The sequence below is a fragment of the Bacillus rossius genome, chromosome 7, assembly GCF_032445375.1.
Source record: "Bacillus rossius redtenbacheri isolate Brsri chromosome 7, Brsri_v3, whole genome shotgun sequence".
Taxonomy (NCBI): Eukaryota; Metazoa; Arthropoda; class Insecta; order Phasmatodea; family Bacillidae; genus Bacillus; species Bacillus rossius.
In genome coordinates, this window is record NC_086335.1 from 45,700,860 (window position 1) to 45,724,807 (window position 23,948).

Below are 23,948 nucleotides of genomic sequence, written 5' to 3' on the forward strand. Positions count from 1 at the left end.
CAGTGTCGGCATGAGTGGTCATTTAAACAGCATGCTTTCAAGCCCCCTTATTGTTGGCAGCATGTGGGCATTGTCAGTGTGGTATGCATATTTTGATACATTTTGATTGCATTTGTTATCTGTGTTTTTTTTTTTGCCTAACATTTGGATTTATCTTCAGTGTGTCAAAAATCAGCTCTTTGAAAGGAAGTTTTTTTAGTTACATTTTGAACTTTTTAACTGTATTCTGAATTTTGAATTTTTGTCAGGGTAAGTTTACAAAATAAAACGCACATATTTTCCTGTGGCTAGTAGTGGCATGAATAATGAAGCCTGCAGTGATGCTCTGCACTGTAGTACATCATTGTTATAATAATTACTGTGAACAAAAATTAATAGCAAGAAATTACTTGTTTTATTGCACGGGAAGAAATGCTGCAGAAAAAGTTGTGATTTGTAGTGGCAGACATTATGACGGACAAGCCTATTTATTTTCCTCAAAAATTATTATTATTATTATAAATCAGTTTAATTTTTTTTCATTTATGTATTTCAATTGTAATAACATTCTTTCAAATCCATTAACTAAACGGAGGTATAACTAGAGACCCGGAAAATTCGCGGGTTCAATGACCTCCAGGATAGACTCCAATATCCTCTACACACTCGGGCAAATGCCACCTGTTCATTGGCTGCTGACTTGTGAGTCGTCTCGACTGAGTGTCTGTGATTCGACACTTCTATGAGTGAGGGTCTCTAATTGGCCCTCAGTCCTCCAGATTAACAGTGAACCAATGACAGAAGCAGCACTAAGGTATAATTATTTGAATTTTAGCATAACACGAAGTGAACCTGCGAATTTTCCGGGTCTCTAGGTATAACTTAAAGTGATTTTTTTTTAAAGTTCTTCGCAAAAATACCTCCCTCTTTTTCGATTCTGCCAATTTACGAGCTCGACAGAGATTTTATTAATGCACGGATATGGATATCTTTCATTTTCACGACTGAATATTCAGCCAGGGATTGCCGGTGATTCGGGAAATTTTCAAAATTCAGACAGCGAGTTGAGAACATGCAGATCACTGATTACCCTCCCCCCTCCCCCACTCCTCCTCGTAAGCTACATCGACTCTTGTGCTCGACCTGGCATGGGTCAGTGTCATTGCGACTGCCTGCTATAGGCGGTATGCTCCATCGGCCCGGGCACACACGCCTGTTAGAGGCGGACTGGAAGGTGCCAGGCGGGGGGTGGGGGTGAAACATGTCAGTCATGCGCATGACGAGATGACGTGGGTACCGAGAGAGAGAGAAGGTAAACCCCCCTGCGTGACGAGTCCACTGCCCACACTTATCGCTTGCTTACAGGGAAGCGACGTGAAGGGGGAAAAAAAAAACACTCCATGTCAGGACCTGCCGAGCGAAACTTTGCACATGACATTTCTGCCAAGACAAAGAATGTAAAGGGGAGAGAGGTGTGGGCTGCCATGCAGTACTCTGATTGGTGAGACACAAAGGGGAAGACAGGCAGGACTGGGTAGTTGTCACGGCATGAGAAAGATATTCCTGCCACTACCGTTGTGAGGTGATCATTGGTGGGATATAATTTATTTCTTGGCTCTGACAAAAACACTCTTAACATAAAAATCACAAAGTTAAAATGCCCAGGTCAGAATATTGAGTAAATTGTATTAATTTATGGTCAAGGTAACTTTAACTCAAATGTTGCCAAAAGACATAAATTTTTATTTTTTTTACGTTTGCATTGAACAGTTTTTTTTATTTTAAAGAATTTCTTGGTGGGATTTGTAATATGTGATGTTGATGAACTGAGAAGGCTTTTATAAGTTGGTAGTACTGAGGCTTTTGTTTACAGGTTCATTGAACAGCTGGTTCTACTTCGCCAAACTTTCACATGGCAAGATCTTTTTCAACAAGTTATATTCACGACAGGTATGCAATTAATGTGTTTATATACTTAATGCAACCATTTTAAAGATTCACTGCAATGCTCTGTAATGTTGTTTGTTATCCTAGGTACATAACCTGAAACAGGTACTTTGGTGTAACATTGACTCAACCTGGGTAAATGTTATTTTAGTTTTAATAACAATGTTTACTTTGTATTTCTATACTATTTATTCAAAATTTACAATCAAAGTAACATCTGTTGAGTGATCTGAAGCAATATTATTATTTTCAGGTGGTTATGGTATGGTATGAACAAGCAGAAAATGCTGTGATGTTATGAAAGGAAACTTGGTACATGCAAGTATGCTGATTACTCAGAAGATAAACTTAAAAAGTGAACACAAAGAGTAGCTTCTGAACATTATAATATCTTAAGCACCATTAAAAACAAAACCACTTTTCAGTTGAAGAGAAAGTTTGTAGCTAACATCGAAAAGCTATCATAATTTGGTTATCGTATTAAAGAGCAAGATCTGTCATTCTGAAAAGTTATTTTGATAAACAAGGTCGGACAGTAGAGAAATTTGAAATAAACTTTGCTAGGGGCTGACTGGGTTAGCAATTTTCGTAAACGGCACCCAGAGTTGACAGCAAGACAGTGCACCAACTTCAAAAAGGCCTGTGCTGCTGTTGACAAGGATATTTTGAATGATTACCTCAATCATTTGGAAATCTCACTTCTAAATATTCTTCCTCAAAACGTCTGGGATTTCGATGGAACAAATTTAAGAGACGACCCTGGATCAAGAAAAGTTATCAGTAAGCAAGGAACCAAATCTGTGTAGCGAGTAATTAACTTTATGAAATTGTGCACTGTGTGGGAATACACAACATGAAATGTTGAGCCCATATGTTGTTTAAAAGTCTGAGCACTTGTACACGGAAAGTGGTCCGAAGAGGTGCAGATACAATGGAATTGGATGAAGTCTGGGTGGTTTGACTGGTTTTTTAGTTGTTCATTGCCCATTCTGCAGCCTGGCAATAAAAGTTGTGATTGGTGACAATCTTACATCACACATCAACATTAAGGTCCTTTCGAGGAAAACACACAGTTTGTTTGTTTGCCTGTTCATTATACACACCTTACACAGCCACTGTACGTGGCCTACTTTGGTCGTATGAAATATTCATGGAGGAAAATTCTGTTTGCTTAGAAAGAGTTCCAAAGTAGAAGCAACAGTTCTAATTTACCAAAGGATCAGCTCCAAAATTCTGGAGAAACCAACGATCTGTTTGAAGCTAAGAAAGAGAACATATCTGGCTTCATAAAATGTGGTATATTTCTGGTAGACAGAGTTTAACTACCAGTACTTACAAGTCTGCCCTCAACATGATAAAAATCTGGTGAGAGAGAGCTTTATAGAACACATTTTAAAAAAGCATGATGAAATGACTGGAAAAAATTTCCCAGAGAAAAACTGATGATTGCTCCAGCTAAAAAAAAGCATAAGTGTGGATGATATTGAGCACACTACAGAAGAATCAACAACTTCAAAACAGCCATAACTGGCATCCACTGTGAAACAACTTAACTATAAAAGGATCACATAAACTTTACAGTTTTTTAATTAATGGTAATTATTTATTGTTTATTTAGTTCCTTGGTTAAAGTAACCCCAATAATGAGTAACTTTGGCCTATTTATAAGTAAGACAAAGTATATTCGCTGGTTTTCGTATACACTAAGAACTTTGTAAGATTCAACATTGATAATTGGAACAACAAAATAAAAAAAAATTAAAGTTTCCATTTCAATACTGAATGTATGCAACTATTTTGGGCCAAAGTAAGTACGTAAAATCTTTCACCCATGTGAAAGAACAGTCCCCCCCCCCCCCCCCCCCCCATTTTTTTTTCTCGGAAACTTGAAGTCATGTAAACATAACAGCTCCCGCACACTAGGTGACCAGGTGGCGGTGGCCTGAGAGTGTACATTAACTCAGTCGCCGCGGCCAGACGTGTCGCCGCGACCTTAAGGTGGTCGCAGCTGCATGCTCAACCAGCTGACCACCGATAATGTCATTTGTATTAACCTGCCCACCTAGTGTGCAGGAGCTGCAAAGAAAGAGAGGGGGGAAAATGAGATGGCAACTGAGGGATGATTCTTTGTCTTTGCAGCAGCCATCCGTGATGTCGCTGCACGTCGCGACATCACCAGCTGGTCAGCTTGCCTGTTCGACCCGGCCCGTAGCCAGTAGCGTGCAGGTAAGGAGGGAAGCTTTTTGACGTGTTTGCTCATCATTTTCATGCATGATAGGATTATGTATGTTGATTCATTTTCAAAATTGAAGATTAGTAAATCTTTTGAGAAACCTTTGCCAAAATAATCCTTTTAACCAACACAGGTGTTAAAAAATCAGTCATTTCCAATTTATTTTATATATCTCCTATACCTGTGCTGAGCTTATGTATTATATATAATATATTATACATAATATATCATTTATAATATATCCTATATACAACATATTATATATTATAGAGAAAGAGAGAGCTGTAGATCGGCTAATATCCTATTCCAGGCATCGGAATAGCTTTGCTTATTTCCTTAGCATTTGTTTTGTATTTATTTAGTGTATAATTGCTTGTTTATAAGTTTTTTTTAGTAACTTATAGTAACTAGTGTGAGGTGGTAATTTTACTGTTGTGGTTTGCGGTCAGAGGGGGTAGATTGAGAATTGCGCCATGTAGGATTTGTTAAGAGCTTGCATCATCAGTTGCTTTTAATTTACAGTTAATTTTCTAACAGCTGCTTTTTTGCGACTTTACGCCCTGGGATAGAGTCCGCAACATGCCTAAGTGCTTCAAAATTAATGTAACACACTACATTTCTGGTGACTTACTTCAACCTTGAGGCATAATATATGATGGATGTAACAAGCTATCAAAAATTTGTTTAAGTCAAAGCAATCTCAAACCATATAACGTTTTAAGTAATATGTAGTATTTCTAAGGTTTTATTACATTTAGTTTAGGTTGGAACTGTTCTTTTAATCATTAGTAAAAATTATTCACTTCTTTAATAAATGGGTATTGGAATGTGTTTCAACTTTACGTGTTGCAAAACTGCATACTATAGTCTCAAACACTTTTCTTTGTGAAAAAAAGGCCATGATGAAGTTTGTATGTCTGGCTAGAAAACAGTTCCTTGTACATGCAGAAAAAATCTTTGACTTTTTAAATGCACTGTTCTGTATAGATTGTGTGTCTAGAATGTTTTTTTATAGTGACATTTATAAATACCTAACCCATTGAATTACCTTGATTGTCACATAAAGTTTACAATGTTATACTGAGTAAACTATGTAATCCAGAAAAATATTTTCTTAAAGATTTTTGAAATGGCTGCCTTTCGAAAATGGAAATCAGTTCTTAGACTGCATCTGTTTTGGCATTTAAAAAATTTTTTATTTCTTATATGTTACTCATATTTAACCCTGTGATCATGTAGGCAAAATTGGAAGTGATACCTGGGTAGATGACATAACATTTCTGAACATGTAAACTTTCACCCTAATTACATTAACTTGATTATGGTTGAAAAAAAAATTATAAGGGATAAAGTTGCTATGAACAAATTATTATCATAGTCTAGTCATATTTTCCAGCAGTTTCTCTTTAATAGCAATTATTTTTAGAGCTGTAGCGAACCGTATGTATTCGTTACTGAGTAATGGGTGCGCCGTCTATATACGAGTAACGAAACGTTACACACGGCTGCATTTCGTTACTCGCATGTTTCGTATGTTTCACGCATGCGCGCGCATATTCGATGAATTTACGTTACAAAGAACGATGTTTGTTTATTAAGTAAAGTATAATTTGGAATTTCGTCGTCCAAGTTTTTTTTACTGTTTATTAAAGGTATTGTGTGTGTAGACAAAGTTTGAGATTGGAACAGAAACAACGTAAGAAAGTATTTTTTACAAATTAGAAATATGTATGTTTTTGTTTTTTTATTATCGCGAATTTTCACGTTTTTTTTATTATCTTAAAAGAGATAGTATAATAAGGCCGCTCTAATGAGATTTAATTGTTTCTTGGTTAACAAAAACTGTTAATTATCAAATATTGTTAATTGTATATATTCTAATTATTATTATTTACGCGACGTCATACTGTACGCGTATGCAATATGACTCGATTCGTTGCATGTTATGCGGTATCAGAAGTAACGAGTAACGATACAATAGTAACGAGTACTGATTGTTATAGTAACGAATACATACGGGTATGCTTTTTTTCGTTACTTTTACACCTCTAATTATTTTTGGAAGACTGTAGTAACCGGAAAGTATGTTTTACTTGGCAAAACATTATTATATATAATGTATCATTTTATTGCTTATTTCCTATTTAAAATTTGCCTTTTAGTTTGCATGTGAGGACAACTTCATTGATTTTTTCTGTGTGGACATGAACATGACAGAAAAACACTACCTTGTTTGACAGTGAAACTTGTACAACAGTATTAATAATATGTATTTAATACGCTGGAAGAATTCATAAAGAATGAGAAACAGAGCCAGATTTTTTGGGTTCATTTAACCATGAACCAACTTTATTCACTCATTTAAATACACAGTTATTTACAGCAATAGGTAGTTATTTTTTGTAGGTTAAGGTTAGGTTATAAAATTTATCTTTGAAGTTAGTGATTGTAATAACTTTTCCTCTGGAGCTGCCCTATTCACTATGTGCCCAGAACAAGAATATTCTGGGTGTATGTACTATAATATTGTGCTTGTGCTCAGTGGGTTAAGTAGCTGTGATGTAACATTTCATTTGTCTAATATATGTATGGTTATTTACGGTAACTATGGTGCATCTGTGGTAGTTATGATGCTTCCGTTAGTAACTAGTTTTATGGTGCTTTGTGTGTGTTTATTCAATCACTTGTTCATTTGAGTTCCCATTCACGTGCTTCATTATTATTTTCAACTAGGCAGATGGTGAAACAGACATTTTGTATGCTTATTTCTTTTAAATTTTAAGAAACTTTAGTTACTGCAGCAAATTTTACAAAATTTTGAATAAGTCACTTCCAGAGAAGTGTTTTTTTTTTTTCTAGTATAGGTTAACATAAACAAAAATGATGCGCGAACAATGATCGCTATTACGTCCAAAAAAAGAAATCATAGATACAGAATAAGATTATATAAAATCAGCCACCATCACTAGAAAATTCAATGCTGATCTTCATTTTGTGATAAAATAAGTCTCACATGCTGAAGTACTTTATTTATAACAATTACTTCTTTTTTTAAAATCAGTTCTGCATCAACTAATCATGCCTCCTATTGAACACATTTTACAAGCTTCACAATTTCTAGGTATTGAATCCTAGAATACTCCAGATGTGTTTTAGTGAATGATGTTTCATGAGATTGAGAGTGATTGATGTTTCCCTATACTAAACAGTCAACTAATCAAATTTTTTAAGCCTTAAAATTAGGCTTGAGGCTTTTTATGAGATTGAGAGTGATTGATGTTTCCCTATACTAAACAGTCAACTAATCAAATTTTTTAAGCCTTAAAATTAGGCTTGAGGCTTTTTATGAGATTGAAAGTGATTGATGTTTCCCTATACCAAACAGTAAACTAATAAAAATTTTTAAGCCTTAAAATTAGGCTTGAGGCAAGTACTTAAACTTTGACTCTACTAGTCAAAATTTTGAGTAATCGTGTATCCATATAATAAACACATTAAAATCATTAAATAAAAAAAATATCTTGTTTGTGCTAGATGGCACATCAGGTTAAAAACCAAAAATAATTTTTTTTCTTCCCTTCTCAGATCCTTATATTAAAAAATATCCTGATTCATGACTGCAGTACTTTGCATAGCACTGTTGTAGTTAACTTCTTTCTTTCACAATTTAAATTTTTTTTGTGAAAATTATGTTTTACTGCAAGAAAAAAAATTCCATTGCACCAGTTCCATAGTGAGTTTTGTATAAAATTTCCCCTCGAGATTAGTATTACATGTATATTTGTGAATATACATTATGTATGCAGTTAGTGAAGCTCCTTCTAATCACCCATGTGGAACATATGGAATACATCATAATTAGCTCAGCATTCTTCCTTCCCTGTTATTGTAAATATAAAATACTTTATTAGCACTTCTTTCCCTTTCCTCCCCACTTCTTCCTCTGACACTGCATTAGTCAGCAGTCCCGTACCTTTGGGTGGCTGTAATTGTAAGCCCAATTGCTCATTACTGCAGTTACATAGTTTTGTGTTTGTCCAGCAAGGGCCAGAGAAGGAAACAATTTTTGCAGTCAAGAAATGGTTGAGACTATTTTGTAACCATATAAGCACTTCATTGTATTTAGAACATCAATGGCTGGTCATATTGTGATGTGAATGTGTTTGGCATGAAGTCAAACTGTCTTGAAGTGGTGGTGGTGGTGGTGGTGGTGGTGGTGGTGGGGCTGAACTGGACAGCTTGAGTAGCAGTTTCCCAAACTTCAGTGTTGAAGGACAGCACCGCTAGCTTCACAGCGTTCTCAGGGCATTTATTCCACTGCTGGAGGCTTGATCCAGCCTCCGAAGGCTCGCTCAATCTCCCTGGCGACGGCCACACACAGTCGATCCTGGGATGGTCCGGCAACCACCTGATGGTGGAAAAGACCAGTCTTTTTACTAAGCTGTAAGTATTGCAGTTTAAGATGTGTACATAAGTGCACTAAATGCCTTGAGGACATTAGTAGTTTCACCTAATCTCAAAACTCCACATAATCTCTACTGAAGCAGTGATGACATTATAACTGGATAGTGTGAAACCCATTGGCTCTTGTAAACATCAGCCACTTGTGTCAGCCACCTCTCCCACTTGTGACATGTACTTCAGTGTATCTATAAACATCATCACACAAAGTCATAGCTGATAGCATTATTTCCAATTATTCCACCCCCATCCCACATTAATTCATTTTTGCTAGGTGTCAAAACTTCTAGATTGGTCCAGAAACAATATAGGTACTCCAGGGAATAAATATGCATTTTCGATGCAGCCAAAAAATTTCCTTGTTAAATTTAACATGTAAGAATCTCAAATGTGAGCCATAAATTGTCTTATTCTCCTGGCTCATCGTTAGGCTTAGCAAAATTTAAATAAATATTTTTTGTATTTTTTCTGTAGCCTGTTACAGCCTATCAAAATTTTATCCCAGTATTGTACTCTCCTACTTAATTTTGTCTCCAGCCATTTCATCCACGGGCTCCCACACCACTCAAGTCCTGATTAAGCATCGTCTCATGTCTTCCCGCTCCTCAGCACGTACGCGAGTGAAATTTTGCACCCCTTCAGTGCTCTGCGCACGTCCTGCCACACACTACCTCAGCTTCCGTCAGCCCTTTTAGGCACATCCGTAGCTCAAGCTACAGTTGACCGAAGCAACTTTGGTCAGGTTCGCTGGCACAGGTTACAGTCGGTCCGGACACGCCTCGGGAGTCCTGTAGGCGGCCTTTCCCACTACGCAGCACTAACCCCCCCCCCCTCTCTTTTCCCCTCTATCCATTCCAGATCCTTCCCTCTGGATAAACCCCCTCCCGATCTCTATAACAGACCCCAGGCCGGCGAATGGACAGCTTGCGCCATCTCCCGGCGGCACGACAAACTAAATTACCTTCTCTTAGGGGTCGGAGCGAGTGCTCTGGCGGCCGCGACTATACTTAATCTAAGTTCCTTTCCTCCCCGACAGAGCTCGCACCAAGAGGGCTCCATATGGTACTACCTTTTGCTAGTTCCCCCCCGCGGGACTCTTGCGTACCAACACAGAGTCAGTTCCTGTTGTCCCCAACAGAGCTCTCTGCTTTGCACTTCCCAGGCCCCTTTAAGTTAGTCAATGAGCCCTCTTCATATCTTTTTTTTGGAGGGCGGAGCAAGTACTCTGCCGGGCTTATTCTAGCCAATCAGAGGCCACTTCTCCGACTCCCTAAGACTCGGGCCTCTCGCTCGAACTTAACTTCATGTCACCTGGAAGAGCGAGAGATTCTTCCTTCGGTGGTCACCACGATAGCATCTCGTGCCGGAGCTGCATCGCCCGCGCCGTTTACGTATTCAGCCGCCACAACTTAGCTAAGAGATGTGATCTCTCAAATTCGGGAGTGTTCCCTAACATTTTTTTTTTATTCTTCTGGTTGGCTATTTGCCATTAGTTTAGCCAAGTAGTAATTTCAAATAATGTTTCGCGACGGTTCATCGCGACTACTCGCGCCGCATCCCTTCGGGGAGTGACTTCTCTTAACTTCACTTCACTTCAACCCCAGATCAGTAAGTGGAAAAGTCAACGTCCTGTTTGACAATTGTTGCCTCCCCATTATCCTTTTGCCCTAACTTAATTAGTTTACTATTCTTGACCACTGAATTCCCTTTTGGTTCCAGTGGGGTTCAAGACTTAGTCTGCCAAATTTACGCTGATCCTTCGGAGATTGAAGCCCAATGGCCCGGGCCCCCTTTAAAATAATTAATTATTGATTCCAATAATGGTAATTTTGTAATTTTAAAGAACATCAAAATAATATAATGCAGATTTTAATTAACAATAAAAAGGGTAAATTTTAAGCAAACATATTTGTTTTTCACTTCAAATACAATCCTCCTTCCCTTTGTGAAAACTAACTAATATTTTTGGTTGCTCCCTTGTGTCCTCTGAGTATACGGTAGATACTGTTTCGCCCCCTTGATGCTGCTTCAGTATTTTCAAAACCATAGATAAAGCTTCTTTAACTACACAAGGGGCACAAATATCACAAGTTCACAAGAAATTAACACTGTCTTAGTAACAAAAAATAATATTTTATTCAATTAATATTACAAATACAGTCTTTAGCCCAAGTGTATTATTTAATGTGTTTTATTACTAACGTGCAGGGCATACACATTGTTCTGGCACAAACCTCACTATGCCCCACCTCACTCGAGGCAGCAATGAGGCACAACAGTCAGAGCTCTGGCAGCAATGAGGCACAACAGTCAGAGCTCTGGCAGCAATGAGACAACAGTCTGTGCCATAAGAGCACCGGCAACAATGAGGCACAATTAGTCTGCCAGTAGAGCATCGGCAGTAATGAGACAACAGTCTGTGCCAGCAGAGCACTGGCAGCAATGAGAAAACAGTCTGTGCCAGCAGAGCACTGGCAGCAATGAGAAAACAGTCTGTGCCAGCAGAGCACCGGCAGCAATGAGAAAACAGTCTGTGCCAGCAGAGCACTGGCAGCAATGAGAAAACAGTCTGTGCCAGCAGAGCACCGGCAGCAATGAGAAAACAGTCTGTGCCAGCAGAGCACTGGCAGCAATGAGAAAACAGTCTGTGCCAGCAGAGCACCGGCAGCAATGAGAAAACAGTCTGTGCCAGCAGAGCACTGGCAGCAATGAGAAAACAGTCTGTGCCAGCAGAGCACCGGCAGCAATGAGAAAACAGTCTGTGCCAGCAGAGCACCGGCAGCAATGAGAAAACAGTCTGTGCCAGCAGAGCACCGGCAGCAATGAGAAAACAGTCTGTGCCAGCAGAGCACCGGCAGCAATGAGAAAACAGTCTGTGCCAGCAGAGCACCGGCAGCAATGAGAAAACAGTCTGTGCCAGCAGAGCACCGGCAGCAATGAGAAAACAGTCTGTGCCAGCAGAGCACCGGCAGCAATGAGAAAACAGTCTGTGCCAGCAGAGCACCGGCAGCAATGAGAAAACAGTCTGTGCCAGCAGAGCACCGGCAGCAATGAGAAAACAGTCTGTGCCAGCAGAGCACCGGCAGCAATGAGAAAACAGTCTGTGCCAGCAGAGCACCGGCAGCAATGAGAAAACAGTCTGTGCCAGCAGAGCACCGGCAGCAATGAGAAAACAGTCTGTGCCAGCAGAGCACCGGCAGCAATGAGAAAACAGTCTGTGCCAGCAGAGCACCGGCAGCAATGAGAAAACAGTCTGTGCCAGCAGAGCACCGGCAGCAATGAGAAAACAGTCTGTGCCAGCAGAGCACCGGCAGCAATGAGAAAACAGTCTGTGCCAGCAGAGCACCGGCAGCAATGAGAAAACAGTCTGTGCCAGCAGAGCACCGGCAGCAATGAGAAAACAGTCTGTGCCAGCAGAGCACCGGCAGCCATGAGAAAACAGTCTGTGCCAGCAGAGCACCGGCAGCCATGAGAAAACAGTCTGTGCCAGCAGAGCACCGGCAGCCATGAGAAAACAGTCTGTGCCAGCAGAGCACCGGCAGCAATGAGAAAACAGTCTGTGCCAGCAGAGCACCGGCAGCAATGAGAAAACAGTCTGTGCCAGCAGAGCACCGGCAGCAATGAGAACAGTCTGTGCCAGCAGAGCACCGGCAGCAATGAGAGAACAGTCTGTGCCAGAAGAGCACCGGCAGCAATGAGACAATAGTCTGTGCCAGTAGAGCACCGGCAGCAATGAGACAATAGTCTATGCCAGTAGGGCTCCGGCAGCAATGAGACGACAGTCTGTGCCAGTAGAGCACTGGCTGCAAGATGAATTTTACATGTGCAACCTTAAAACATCATTTTGGTCACCTTTTGCAGTTGTATCAAGATTTGTTCCAGACTAATTATTAGGTAATAATTACAATAGTTGAGTGGATTTGAACTGTGCATACTAGGAGATGTGAACTTTTGTACTTCAACCCCTATTTTTCCGTACTCAAGGATCAATAGGCATTTCTATGAACCTATTTCTTTGATAGCTATTTCTTACTTAGTATTCATGTGATGACAATGTTTAGGGTTATAAAAAATTAATGTTGAACTATGGAAGGATGTTGCTATATCCTAAGTAACTGAAAACTATTTGATTATTATTTTCTTTGAGTTTTCAGTAATCTAGCAGTATTTTTATGGCTTTGTTTTGACTTAGTTATGAGTATAGTCTGATTTTACTAGTGTCCACTCCTAAAGCAATTGCAGTGACCCCTCTTCGGAGTAATATTTTATATTTTTGTTAATGTTATTTATTATTGAAATTTTAATGTCAGAAATTCATTTAATGACTTTTTTAATGTTTGATTTTTTTGTGTGGTGAAATGATAATAGCTCAGCAGTGCACCAATGCAGTCAAATTTGACAATTTATAATTTTAGATTTTTTTTTCAACTGCAATGATATGAACACATAGCAGATTAAGTGCTACTAAAATTTGTGTAATAGCTATCCAAGTAGCATCCGTATAATTTAAGACTAAGCTGGAGCAACAATGTGTCAGCTATCTAGTGCAAGGCCAATACCTCACGGTATTGAACGTTAGTTAAATTTTTTAATTATGTGTGAAGTATTGTTGAGAGATTCTATGTTTCCTATGCCTATCCCATGTATTAAGGACAGTGTGCCAAATCTACTATTCCAAAATTGCAAAGCAGAGTGAACTAAACTGTTACAATAAACTAAAAAAAAAAAAAAGCTACATTTGACCCTAACCTTCATGCCTCAAAATAACATTTTTATACTTTTTTTTTATTAAATTATAGAAAATAATAAAAGACAAGAGTTGCTCCCAGATCCAATGGTTCGTGACAAAAGATATTATGTCCCTGCTGATGTTTTTAGCCAGAGCAAACATAGCAAAATTTAGATAAATATTTTGTGCCTTATTAAATACATTAGCATGGTTGCTACAGGACTAGAAAACCGGGAAATGTCAGGGAAATTAAAATGGTCAGGGAATTCCGGGAAATGTCAGGGAAAATTCTACGAATTCTGGAAATTTTAAAGTTGCTTATAATTCAAACAAAGCTTGGTTTTGATGCGCTCATACCGCTACCGAACGACTCCGCTAAAAGGCTGCTGCTTAAGGCACACGGCAACTGCAATTTTTTTTTACTTGGTCTACGATTGTCCGTTGCAATAGGCTGTTACAACCACCCACCATAACTTCTGGCCAATCCAGGCACTCCTTTGTTCACTAGCGAACCCGGCCTTCATTTGTTCGTGTTTTGATCCTTTTTAATTTGGCATTGAGACTTTGTGTTTTGTTCCGTTCCATGAAGTGAACTACAGAACGGGCATGGCGTCGTTAACTTTTGAAGGCTATTTTCACGTGGAATAAGATGAGTACAAAGCTTATTACGTGAATTTAAAGGCGTTGTTTCAGGTGAAGTTAGTTTTTGATGCGATCATAAGAAAATAAAGTGCATTTTGATAAAGAAGCAATACCAATTCTCATTTTGAAAACTACCAAGCTGATACGAAAACAGGTGGCTTTTGTGTGCGGTTATGTTTTTGCATTTTTTTTTAATTACTTTTTTTTTCAACCGTTTAATCCGTGAGTTCTGTTGCGTGACACTTACATTGTGTATAAAAATATGCATAACTGAACATGTTTTTCCCCAGAATCGTTAGTTAACATTGTAAGAATGTAAGAGTATTGCATGTTGTAATGCTGCTATTGTAATTCTCTATGTATGCCCGTTATATTGCTAGGTGTGAATTTGTAATAGTTTTTGTATTTGTGTAGTAATATTTTTTTAAGAATTCATAAACAATAATTTTCAACCTAACCTGAAAATATTAATATGTACTTTTTTTAGCTTAGAGATGTTGAAGAAAATTACTTTTAAGGAGAATTGGCTCAAGGAGTCACAGTTTCAGCATATCAAAACCCTCTGCTAAAAACATAAATTCTGCGTACTGCACTTTGTGCTACAAAAGTATTCAACTCAGCAATATGGGCCGAAGAGCTCTCACCAGCCATGTCAAAGGAAAAAAAAAAACACATTCGCAATTCTGCCGTCAAAATAACACAATAAAAAAACCTTATTTTACCTCATGTTGAAATTTTTATATTACATTTAATCATATGCACGTTAATATATATGGTATGAACTTCATAAGAAAGTCAGGGAATTTTTCTCTTAAATTTCTGGAAAACAGGGAAAAGTCAGGGAATTCTAAGATTCTATTTCTGTAGCAACCATGAATTTAGGGATTCTAATTAAATTGTATATGCCAAGACTATGGGATGAATTTTGTGTTTCATATGTGCCCTATCTCATTTTCTGCTTATTATTAAGTACCGTATTTACTCGCAAATAGGTCGCCATCGCAGATAGGTCGCACCAGGTCTTGAATTTGGTATTTAAGATTCCCCCCATATAGGTCGCACCAGTAATTCATTACCGCGCCGTGCGCGGAGAAAGGTCATTGTACTTGATCAGCTGCTGTTACGACGTGCCTGCTGGCTCTCTTTGTTCACTGAGCTGTGCATGCGCAGTATAACTCACTCAACGCTCCGCCCAGACTCGTGACCTTGCATCAGCAGCCAGCCAATAGATGCGAGCTTAGCGGAAAAAAATATAAGCTCCACCTCCCGTGTACCAGTTTTGTCCAGTTCTAATACCAGTTTATTGGTATACACACCAGTTTTCTCACTGCCGTGACATGTTCAAGTTTACGTCCATCTTGATGTCTTGATACCAATAATTAATTAATTGTGATCCCCAGAAATAAATTGTTAGTTTAAAAAATATGTGTCAACTGTACAATACTTCCGAAATTATAAAATATGTATAAAACAGTTACCAAGACTCCGCTCATTTTATCTTGTGAAGTTTGTCTCGTACCAGTATTTCGGCTAAGTTCTGACATAAATACAGTATCAGAAATTAACAATCAGCTACGTTCATACATTTGTGAGTTTACGTTTTCCCCTCGTGCATTTTAGATTGTCTCCTGCTATAATTACTTGGACTTTTACACGCCTAGGCTTAAATTATTACATGTTTAGAAATAAAAGCAACTTTTCACGTTATAAAATATGTATATTTTGCGATTTAAAATGTTCATTGCCGACTATAAACGTTACGTTTTTCATGATGTTTTTAGGTCTACTAACTAATCTTATCTACTCTTAAAGTACCCACGGTATTTTCTGGTTGTTTATGGTTGTTACGTGACGTAAATAGCGGGATGGATTCGATTTTTGAGTCGTAATTTGCGTGAAAGTATTGTATTGGACTAAATGGGAACTAAACGGGACCTGAAGAATATAGTGCAAATAACAGGAAAACGTAAATAACGGTAACGTAAATAAGGGGTTTCGCTGTATGTGTACATAGTAAATAAATTTGCCTATACCTATATAAACTTCTTTTTCACATTTTAAAGCAAAATATTGCAAAAAAAATTCCTCAAAAATTTAAAAAAAAAAATTTCTTCACATATAGGTTGCACTTCATTTTTTTCCCATCAAATCTGGTAAAATTGCCACGACCTATATGCGAGTAAATAGGTATTTAAATAAGTGAGATGGTATATTAAACATTACTTAAACTATACTTTGAATACAGTATTTCATTGTTACTAGCTGACACACAAAGTGTGTAACGAGTTGTGCCACTGAAAGTCAAGGATATATAACAATTTTATTTTAAAATTTCAAACTTCTGTCTTGTTTTGCGTTTTCGTCCACGTAGTTTCTACACACTACAAATAACCTCCGTTGCCAGTGGTTACTTGTTAGACAAGTGCACTGTGGAGAGCTGAGTGTTTATTACAATACCTAAACAAACCACCCTAGCAAGTCACGCACAATGGGGTGTTTTACATGACCTCATAAATTATTGGGGTATGTATCTGTTGGACCCAGTGTAAAATTTCATTTTGGAAAATGCTGTTTGAATAGTACAAAGGCTCAAAATTTTATATTGTATCAGCTTTTGAGGTTCAAGAAATAAATATACTACAGTAAAACACCGTTAATAAAATTTTCTAGGTACTTATAAATATAGACTTATTGAAAGGGAAAACTTTAAGAGGAAAAAATTATATGTATTAATAGGTCAGGTGTTAAATTTTTAAACTATTATGCAGTCAATTTTCTTAAGTAGTATTTTCTTAAGAATGTTAAACAGTAATTTAAATAGGCTTTGTAGAAACAAGATTTTTGGTTTTATATTTAAGGTACTTTATTTTTTAAAGCAAGAAATTTTGGTGTTTTTATTTTTTATGAACTCTGTTTATTCATTATGATAGCACAATTTTCAACAAATATAATACTTACTTGTTCAACGATACTTACTTCACCAAAGCGGTGTCATGTTGACCAATACATGATACGTAGAGATGGTGATTTATAGTATTTAAAATAATGACATTTAGCATTTTGAATTTGAAATCAAGCATTTTGTAGCATTTTTAAAAACAAGATTTAGCCAATTCTCTCATTTTACATTACTGAAGAAAAGTATATATTTAAAAAAGAAACTGTTGCTTGCAGTTTTACCGACTTTTTTCCTTCATCCGACTTCTCGGTGAATCTTTTTTTTTGCAGTCTGATATCCCTCAGATTTAATGTGCTTTTCAAGTACATCTTTTTTTTTTTTTTCCACTCCAGACGGTGATTACATAAATTGCACATTAAAATATTTCTATCACTTTCGTAGAACTGTTCACTTTTGTATTCATTTATGCGATCGTGAATGGAAATGACGTTTCGTACCATTTTTACCAAGAGAAATAACAGTATACAACAACATTCACGATTATGCACGTATTTGTAAACACACCACCTTCCACAGACTACACAAGAACGCGGCTTTCACGTGAAACAGCCAGAAAATGGGACTTACAATTGTTAGCGCGGCGAAGCAGAGATGTCGCAATATGGTGGCCTAAAAACTTGTACTCTGCAAAATGACGGACAATCTTCCAGCTAGTTGTTCTTTGCTTTGTTTACAATCGCGAGGCACGGATGGCCATTCTTCATTCAATATTTACGAACAATAGTTGTTGTGAATGACGTGACAATAAGATACTTGTGCTGAATATGCCATAAAATGATGGTTTATTTTGATACTGAACTGAAACGAAATACATTCGGTAAATAAATTGTGTAGAGTGAAGACGAATTTACGTTTTTTTTACCTTGATTTCGCATTTATCTCGGAATAGTCTAGATTTCACTTTTTATAGCGGAAAAAATATAATTTAGCATATTTTTGCATCTATTTCGCAAAAACGAAAAATCACCATCCCTAAATGATACGTTTTTACATTATAATAATAATTTGCCATAAGCATGTATAATTTATGGGAACAATAAAAATAAATCAACAAGTATACATGCATTTGTAAATTGTTCCAATGTCGCAGTGTAATAAAATGAAAAGCAAATTTTTTAAAAATATATTTAGTATAACATTTTGGTACTAATTGAGGCTAAATAATTAACATTAATTGAATTTAATATACTAAGAGTAGTTTTTTTTGTAACTGAGTTGAGTTTTGATTAAATATGCTGAATTAAATGATAGTATAATTTTTTTTTTTGTCATTTGGGTGCTTTATGGTGTACCGACATGCTTTTCGATGTTATTTCGGCTTTATCGCAATTCACCACATAAACTTGTCCCCAACTATTTGTGATTAAGTACTTACTTAGAAAGAAGTTCAGAATTAATTACGTTAGTAAAATATAACAAATTTTGAAGTTGCCGCAAGAGGCCTCTGACCGAGAACAGGAATGAAGTGCCTATGCCACCCACCTGGATGCCAATGGGCAAGCCCTTCCTGTCGCAACCCACGGGGCAGCTGGTGGCCGGGACCTCCAGCACGTTGAAGGCCAAAGCATAGTGGGCGTTGAAAATCCGCGTGAGTATCTCTCCGTGGAGAGTAGCGCTGCTGACGAACGTGGGGTACAGCAGCACCGCGTTGGTGCCCAGTAACTCCTGCGCAGGGTACGGGCAGGGGTGGAGGGGGGGCTTCAGTGCTGCCATCATCACGAGATACTTGTGAAACATCAGCTGGACGAGCCTTCTGTGAGCACTGACCTGATTGCTAGCTGCTTTGCTTATCATGCGTTTTCACACTCGTACCTGTGTTTTATTACGCAGTTAGTGGAGGGGAAACTAACAAGCAACATTTTATGCATGCTAACCACACCTACTCAAAACTTTCACACTTATTGATACTTCCCATTATCTTTTGATAATTTAATTTAAGTTAAATAATAGTTAAGTATCTTTAGTTTTAACTGGCTGATGACTCTGTAGTAGGTTAGCAACATGTACCTAAGGATGCAAAAACCAATTAGTTTATTTTATACCAGAATATTAACCTCAACTGAAACTTTTTTTATCTAGCTCCCACTCCATCCCCTTTCTCTCTATATATGCAATTATACATATTACATAAATTTTAAAACAAACTTGTATGTAACTCTACAAACTGTTAACCTATATAAAACAAAGAAACAAGTTACAATTCATAATAATGAAACAATGAGATCTAAAATTAATTTATTAATATTATTAATTAATATAACAATGCAAAACTATGCTCTAAATATTGATAGTGGCAAGATGGAAAAGGAAAATACTTGTTTCTGTCATCCTTTGTTTGAGATAACATCCCTACTAATATTATTAATACGAAAGTGTGGTTCTCTGGATATTCTTTCATGGAACAACTGTTCAACAAAATTTTTTGCATATAGATAGTTTATGGGCAGGACAGTGACAGACTACATATATAATAATGGCATTCCATTCCTCAGGGAGTAAAAAAGATGTGAATTCAGTTTTATAACAGAAAATCATAGGTCATACACACACAAACTAAACAGTGAGTTTGTGTCATTTCTGCAAGACCACCACACAGTCATATAGTAAGGTCTGGCAACTTCCTATCCTTGGCAAAACCCATCCACTCAGTGAAACTCGTGGCTGCTAGTGAACTAAAGGCACTAAAAACAGTTAAGAACTTTGTCACTAGTTCGTGTTGCCCTGAATTTGTAACGTGCTATCGTTTGGTGTGTCCATCACGTCTTGCCTAGGGGTTACCTGCCTTCCCACAAACTGGAGCTGAAAAATGGCGTCCTGGTTTTGCTGATGTGTAGCTTTGATGCACAGAGATTGTGCAATCAATGAGACTAACATCAGAATTTCCAAGTTTTTTTAAGTGTATGTATGTCCTACAGACTTTAAACTCGGTAGTGATATTCCTTATATGAAGATGTGTTTAGCTCGGGCAACACTGGATACTTCAGCTAGATACCATATTATTCAAATAAACAGTGCAGTTTTGCATAAAATTTGTGATGGAAAAGTAATGTGCATGGCTTATTCAAAACTTAATAACACCACATGGCAATGCTGCATAGCACAAGTTCTACCAGGCTTTCGAGGTTTGTTAACCTGCTGTTGCTTAATGGATGTCAGACATCTTGCACGTGGTTTGTGAGTGTGTTTCTTTTCTGTGAGAAAGTTGTTGCATGGATTACCGAAAAGTTGTCTTTGCGATCATCTACAGTTAACGATAAAACTTAAAATGATTAAAAATGGCCAGGAAATGGTAAATTATGCCTCGGAAGGAAGTATGTTATTCCAGAAAGTTGTACATGACTAGAGGAAAAAATAAATTTAAGTCCTAGTGAGAATTTGTTGCATGTACTTCCTCAGCAATTTCACAATTTTTTTTTTGTTCATAATATTTGTAACATTGCGTTGGTTTCGGTCATTTTTGGCTGAGGTGTTAATGATGCTTCACTGTAGTAAAACAGCTAGGGTCCGTAGCCATTTAACTTTCATGATGCTTTTATCTTACTTTAACACGTAATCATTCACAGTTAATAAATAAAATATTTAGTGACTTATCTTTAAATGTTGGTACCTATGTACTTATTATAAATCTCTACTGAAACTAGCAAAGGAATGTTAGTATTTTACACAAGCTACAATGCTCTGAGGATGTTAGTTTAGTACTTTAAGGGAATTTTTTTTGACCCACACAAAATAGTTTGTATCCTGAACATGTAAATGTTAGGGATGGGCATAATTTTATCCTCAACACAAGTATTTTAAAGATTATAAATTTTATATGTAATTACATAAAAAAATATGATATACATTGCTTCTACAAACTTGAACATTTGAAGGATTGACTGTTTCAACATGTATAGTCTATATTTTTAATTGCTTGTACATTATTTTATTTATTGACTGACACCTAGATTCAGATTCGAAGGTTAGAGTGTACGTATTCTTTGGGATTTGGATTTGAGAAAATTGGGATTCAACCAATCACAAATAAAAATAAATTTACTGGAAATATTGATGTATTTATAGTACTCTAATGGCAAAAAATAATGCTGAAAAAAATTACTGTCAACACCAGAACCGAGAATGCTATTTGTGTTATGGAAAACCTAAATGGCAACTTATACCAGGGTCATTCTGAAAGTAAAGAACATTTTGATCTGACGAGCTCCGTCATGTATCTCCCATTCCTTGTTCCAGTCTGATGCTAACAGGGGACCATGACAGTCATTTATTGTTTTAGTGCGACTTTAAAATGTGGGACAAAATGAAATATCCCGTCAAGTGTGAGGTTCATAGTGTAATACACTTTTTGAATGCAAAAACAGTCCACTATCAAAATTTACAGACATGTAACGAAGGCTTACGGTAATGTGATGAAATTTCAGTTTGAAAATGGTGCATCATGTTTAATGGTGGACGAACGAATATTCATGATAAAGAACTTTCAGGCCGACCTTCAGTTATGATGATGAACTCAAATCAAGGATTGAGGAAAAAAATTAAACAGGATAAGACATTCCACTATAAATGGATTCAGTTTGTTCTTTCTTGAAATTTCAAGAACAGTAACAACTTGGCAGTAACCAAGTATGCAGAAGGCATAAAAAAACAGATGAACAAAAGTTTAAATTTGTATGGTTAACTATGCAGAGAAAAGTTAAGGTATCATGTATGTTGAAAAATAAGTTTTGTTTCATTATCTTAAATAAAAATAACACTACTTTTAGAATGATCCTTATAATTTTAATAATTAAGTCGAGAATAATTATTTTATAGAAACTTAAAATGTGGTCACTAGTTTGTTTTATTAAAGTTTGGTACGAGGCTTATTCTAAACAAGTAATATATTTGGTTATGGTATTAATATTAGGGGTTAAGAGGCTTATTCGGGTGAATGTGGTATAAGAAAATAAGAAGAGGTCTTTGACTTTTTCACAGACATGGCCTCAAGGTAGTGATGGGCCAGATATCAATTTTCTTGAATTCAAAACTCAAAGAGTACCTTGAATCTGAATCTAGGTCTCAAGGGTCAAATATAAAAGAATGCACAAGAAATAAAAACTATAAATATGCTGTTGAAACGTTCAACACTTCATATGTTTGTTTCACAAACTAAGTTTCCAGATCCATACAGGTATAATTACATGTTAAATTACAATATATTTGCGAATGGTAACAGGATAGGCATAAAGAAAAAAAAAATTACCTTTTAAACTTAAGAAGTTATCAGTGTTGAATTTTTCAATTTTGTTTCCTGTAATATTTTTCCTTGAATGGTGAATCCTTAGAATACTATGGATTTGATGGTATTTGCGGCTTTGATTGGTATAAACTTACTCCAACTACAAAAATGCTTTGACATGTTTGTAATTTAAGAAATTTTTTTACCTTGAGATGTTCTTTTAGCTTAGCATTTTCCTCAGCTATGTTTTTCTTTGTGCTTTCTGGAGTGGCGAAGTCGACCAGACTCTTCAACACGCCATACAACACACAAGAAGAGGAAAGTTCGGAACGACCAACGATGAACTTCAGCAGCTCCAACACCACGCTCTTCTTCTTCTGCGCATTCAGAAACAGTTTTCACTGGACGAGGTCTCATTGCAAAACATAATCTCACAAGTTTTACATATGTATTTAATAACAAGGTATTCATATTGGTGTGGTTTTCTAACCTGTGGGTCAGATTCGTCATGGAAAGCATCTTTTATGCCATCAATGAATATAAGTGGCATGGTCAATTGCACAACTGAACTGAGACCTGGAAGATGCATCTGTAACAAAAATGAATAAAAGCAAAGTTATAAAAAAAATTAAGGGCTACTCTGTTTTCTGATTTCTGCACATTAATAAATTGTTTTGAATTTCAAAATGTTTTAATAAGACATTACATAAACCATGTTTACTTCTGTCATGATGTACTTAAATTCACTGCATAATAATTTAAATACATTAAAGGTAACTTTTCTTTTGTGCGCTTACATAACAATAACATGACCAAAAAAATTGTGGGGTTTCCTATGAATCTAATAGTCGTATTGATTTGAAACTGTGCAAGCATGTGTAATCTGGATGACAATACAATAATTTAGTACCATCAAACTGGTCTAATGATGGAGCCAAGAGTTGGATAGTGGAACTCTTCAATGGCTACTAATAATCCCCTTGAGTTTGGGCTGTTTGGTTTATTTTAACGAGTCACATAAATTACAATTGGTGCCGAGGGTCATTAACACACACTCACGTTTGTATATTTATATTGATTATCATGTATACTCCATACCTGTTTTATCTCTGTGTTGTAATTTGTCCTGAAGTGATCCAACACATTTCGTAAAGCTTGCCGTATTTCTGGGCTGAAACTATCGGAAACTATGGATCCAGCATCATCTTCCACAAAATATACCTTTAAAGTTTTGAAGTCAACCTGTCAATTGAATCACAGTAGCAATGTAAGACTCTTGTGAGTGACTGCAACTAACATACTAATCAATTGTAGGTATTACATACTACATTACAACAGAATTAAATTTTAATCTACTGTATCAACAAATACTGTAGTACATAGTACTTCCTTATGTAGGCTTGTAATCTTTGTACACGATAGATTTTGTATATTAATTTTTCACTGTGGGGAAAATGAATTGGTGAGGAAAATAGTATACCAAGAAAACTCATCCCCTCTGCAACATTCACACCAAGCATAGTTTGGGGGGGGGGGGGGGGGGGGGGGGGGGAAATTCCCTCCCGAGCCCAAATTGTATTATTTTGTTTTATTGTTGAGGGTATATTTATGTTTACTTAAAGATACCTATGTATTAAACTTTTCTTTCACCAAAAGTTGTATGGAACTCTAAAATTCAGTATTTGAGACCATAAATTTGTAAATATTCCAGAGCCAATCTTTGACATTCATCCATTCTTTTTTACGATTGCAGAGCTGCCAACCATTACGGATTTTCCGT

The 23,948-nt window shown here is 36.8% G+C and overlaps 1 protein-coding gene and 1 long non-coding RNA gene across 4 annotated transcripts in view; one reads left to right on the forward strand and one right to left on the reverse strand.

Moving 5' to 3' along the window:
- The first annotated feature begins 640 nt into the window (after positions 1 to 640).
- LOC134533966 (uncharacterized) lies at positions 641 to 23,479 on the forward strand. The gene is made up of 3 exons (XR_010075415.1): positions 641 to 1,929; positions 4,066 to 4,152; positions 22,437 to 23,479. It is a non-coding gene; the product is annotated as an uncharacterized LOC134533966 (long non-coding RNA).
- The window catches only part of LOC134533963 (fatty-acid amide hydrolase 2-A), a 60,966-nt gene continuing 43,491 nt past the window's right edge, over positions 6,474 to 23,948 (reverse strand). For all 3 annotated transcript variants that reach the window (XM_063371809.1, XM_063371807.1, XM_063371808.1), the window contains exons 7-11: positions 23,267 to 23,410; positions 22,659 to 22,757; positions 22,375 to 22,545; positions 18,433 to 18,615; positions 6,474 to 8,567 (exon numbers count right to left, since the gene is read on the reverse strand). In XM_063371809.1, the coding sequence (XP_063227879.1) occupies positions 8,469 to 8,567; positions 18,433 to 18,615; positions 22,375 to 22,545; positions 22,659 to 22,757; positions 23,267 to 23,410 (696 nt within the window). In that variant the 3' untranslated portion in view covers positions 6,474 to 8,468. The remainder of the gene's footprint in view (positions 8,568 to 18,432; positions 18,616 to 22,374; positions 22,546 to 22,658; positions 22,758 to 23,266; positions 23,411 to 23,948) is intronic.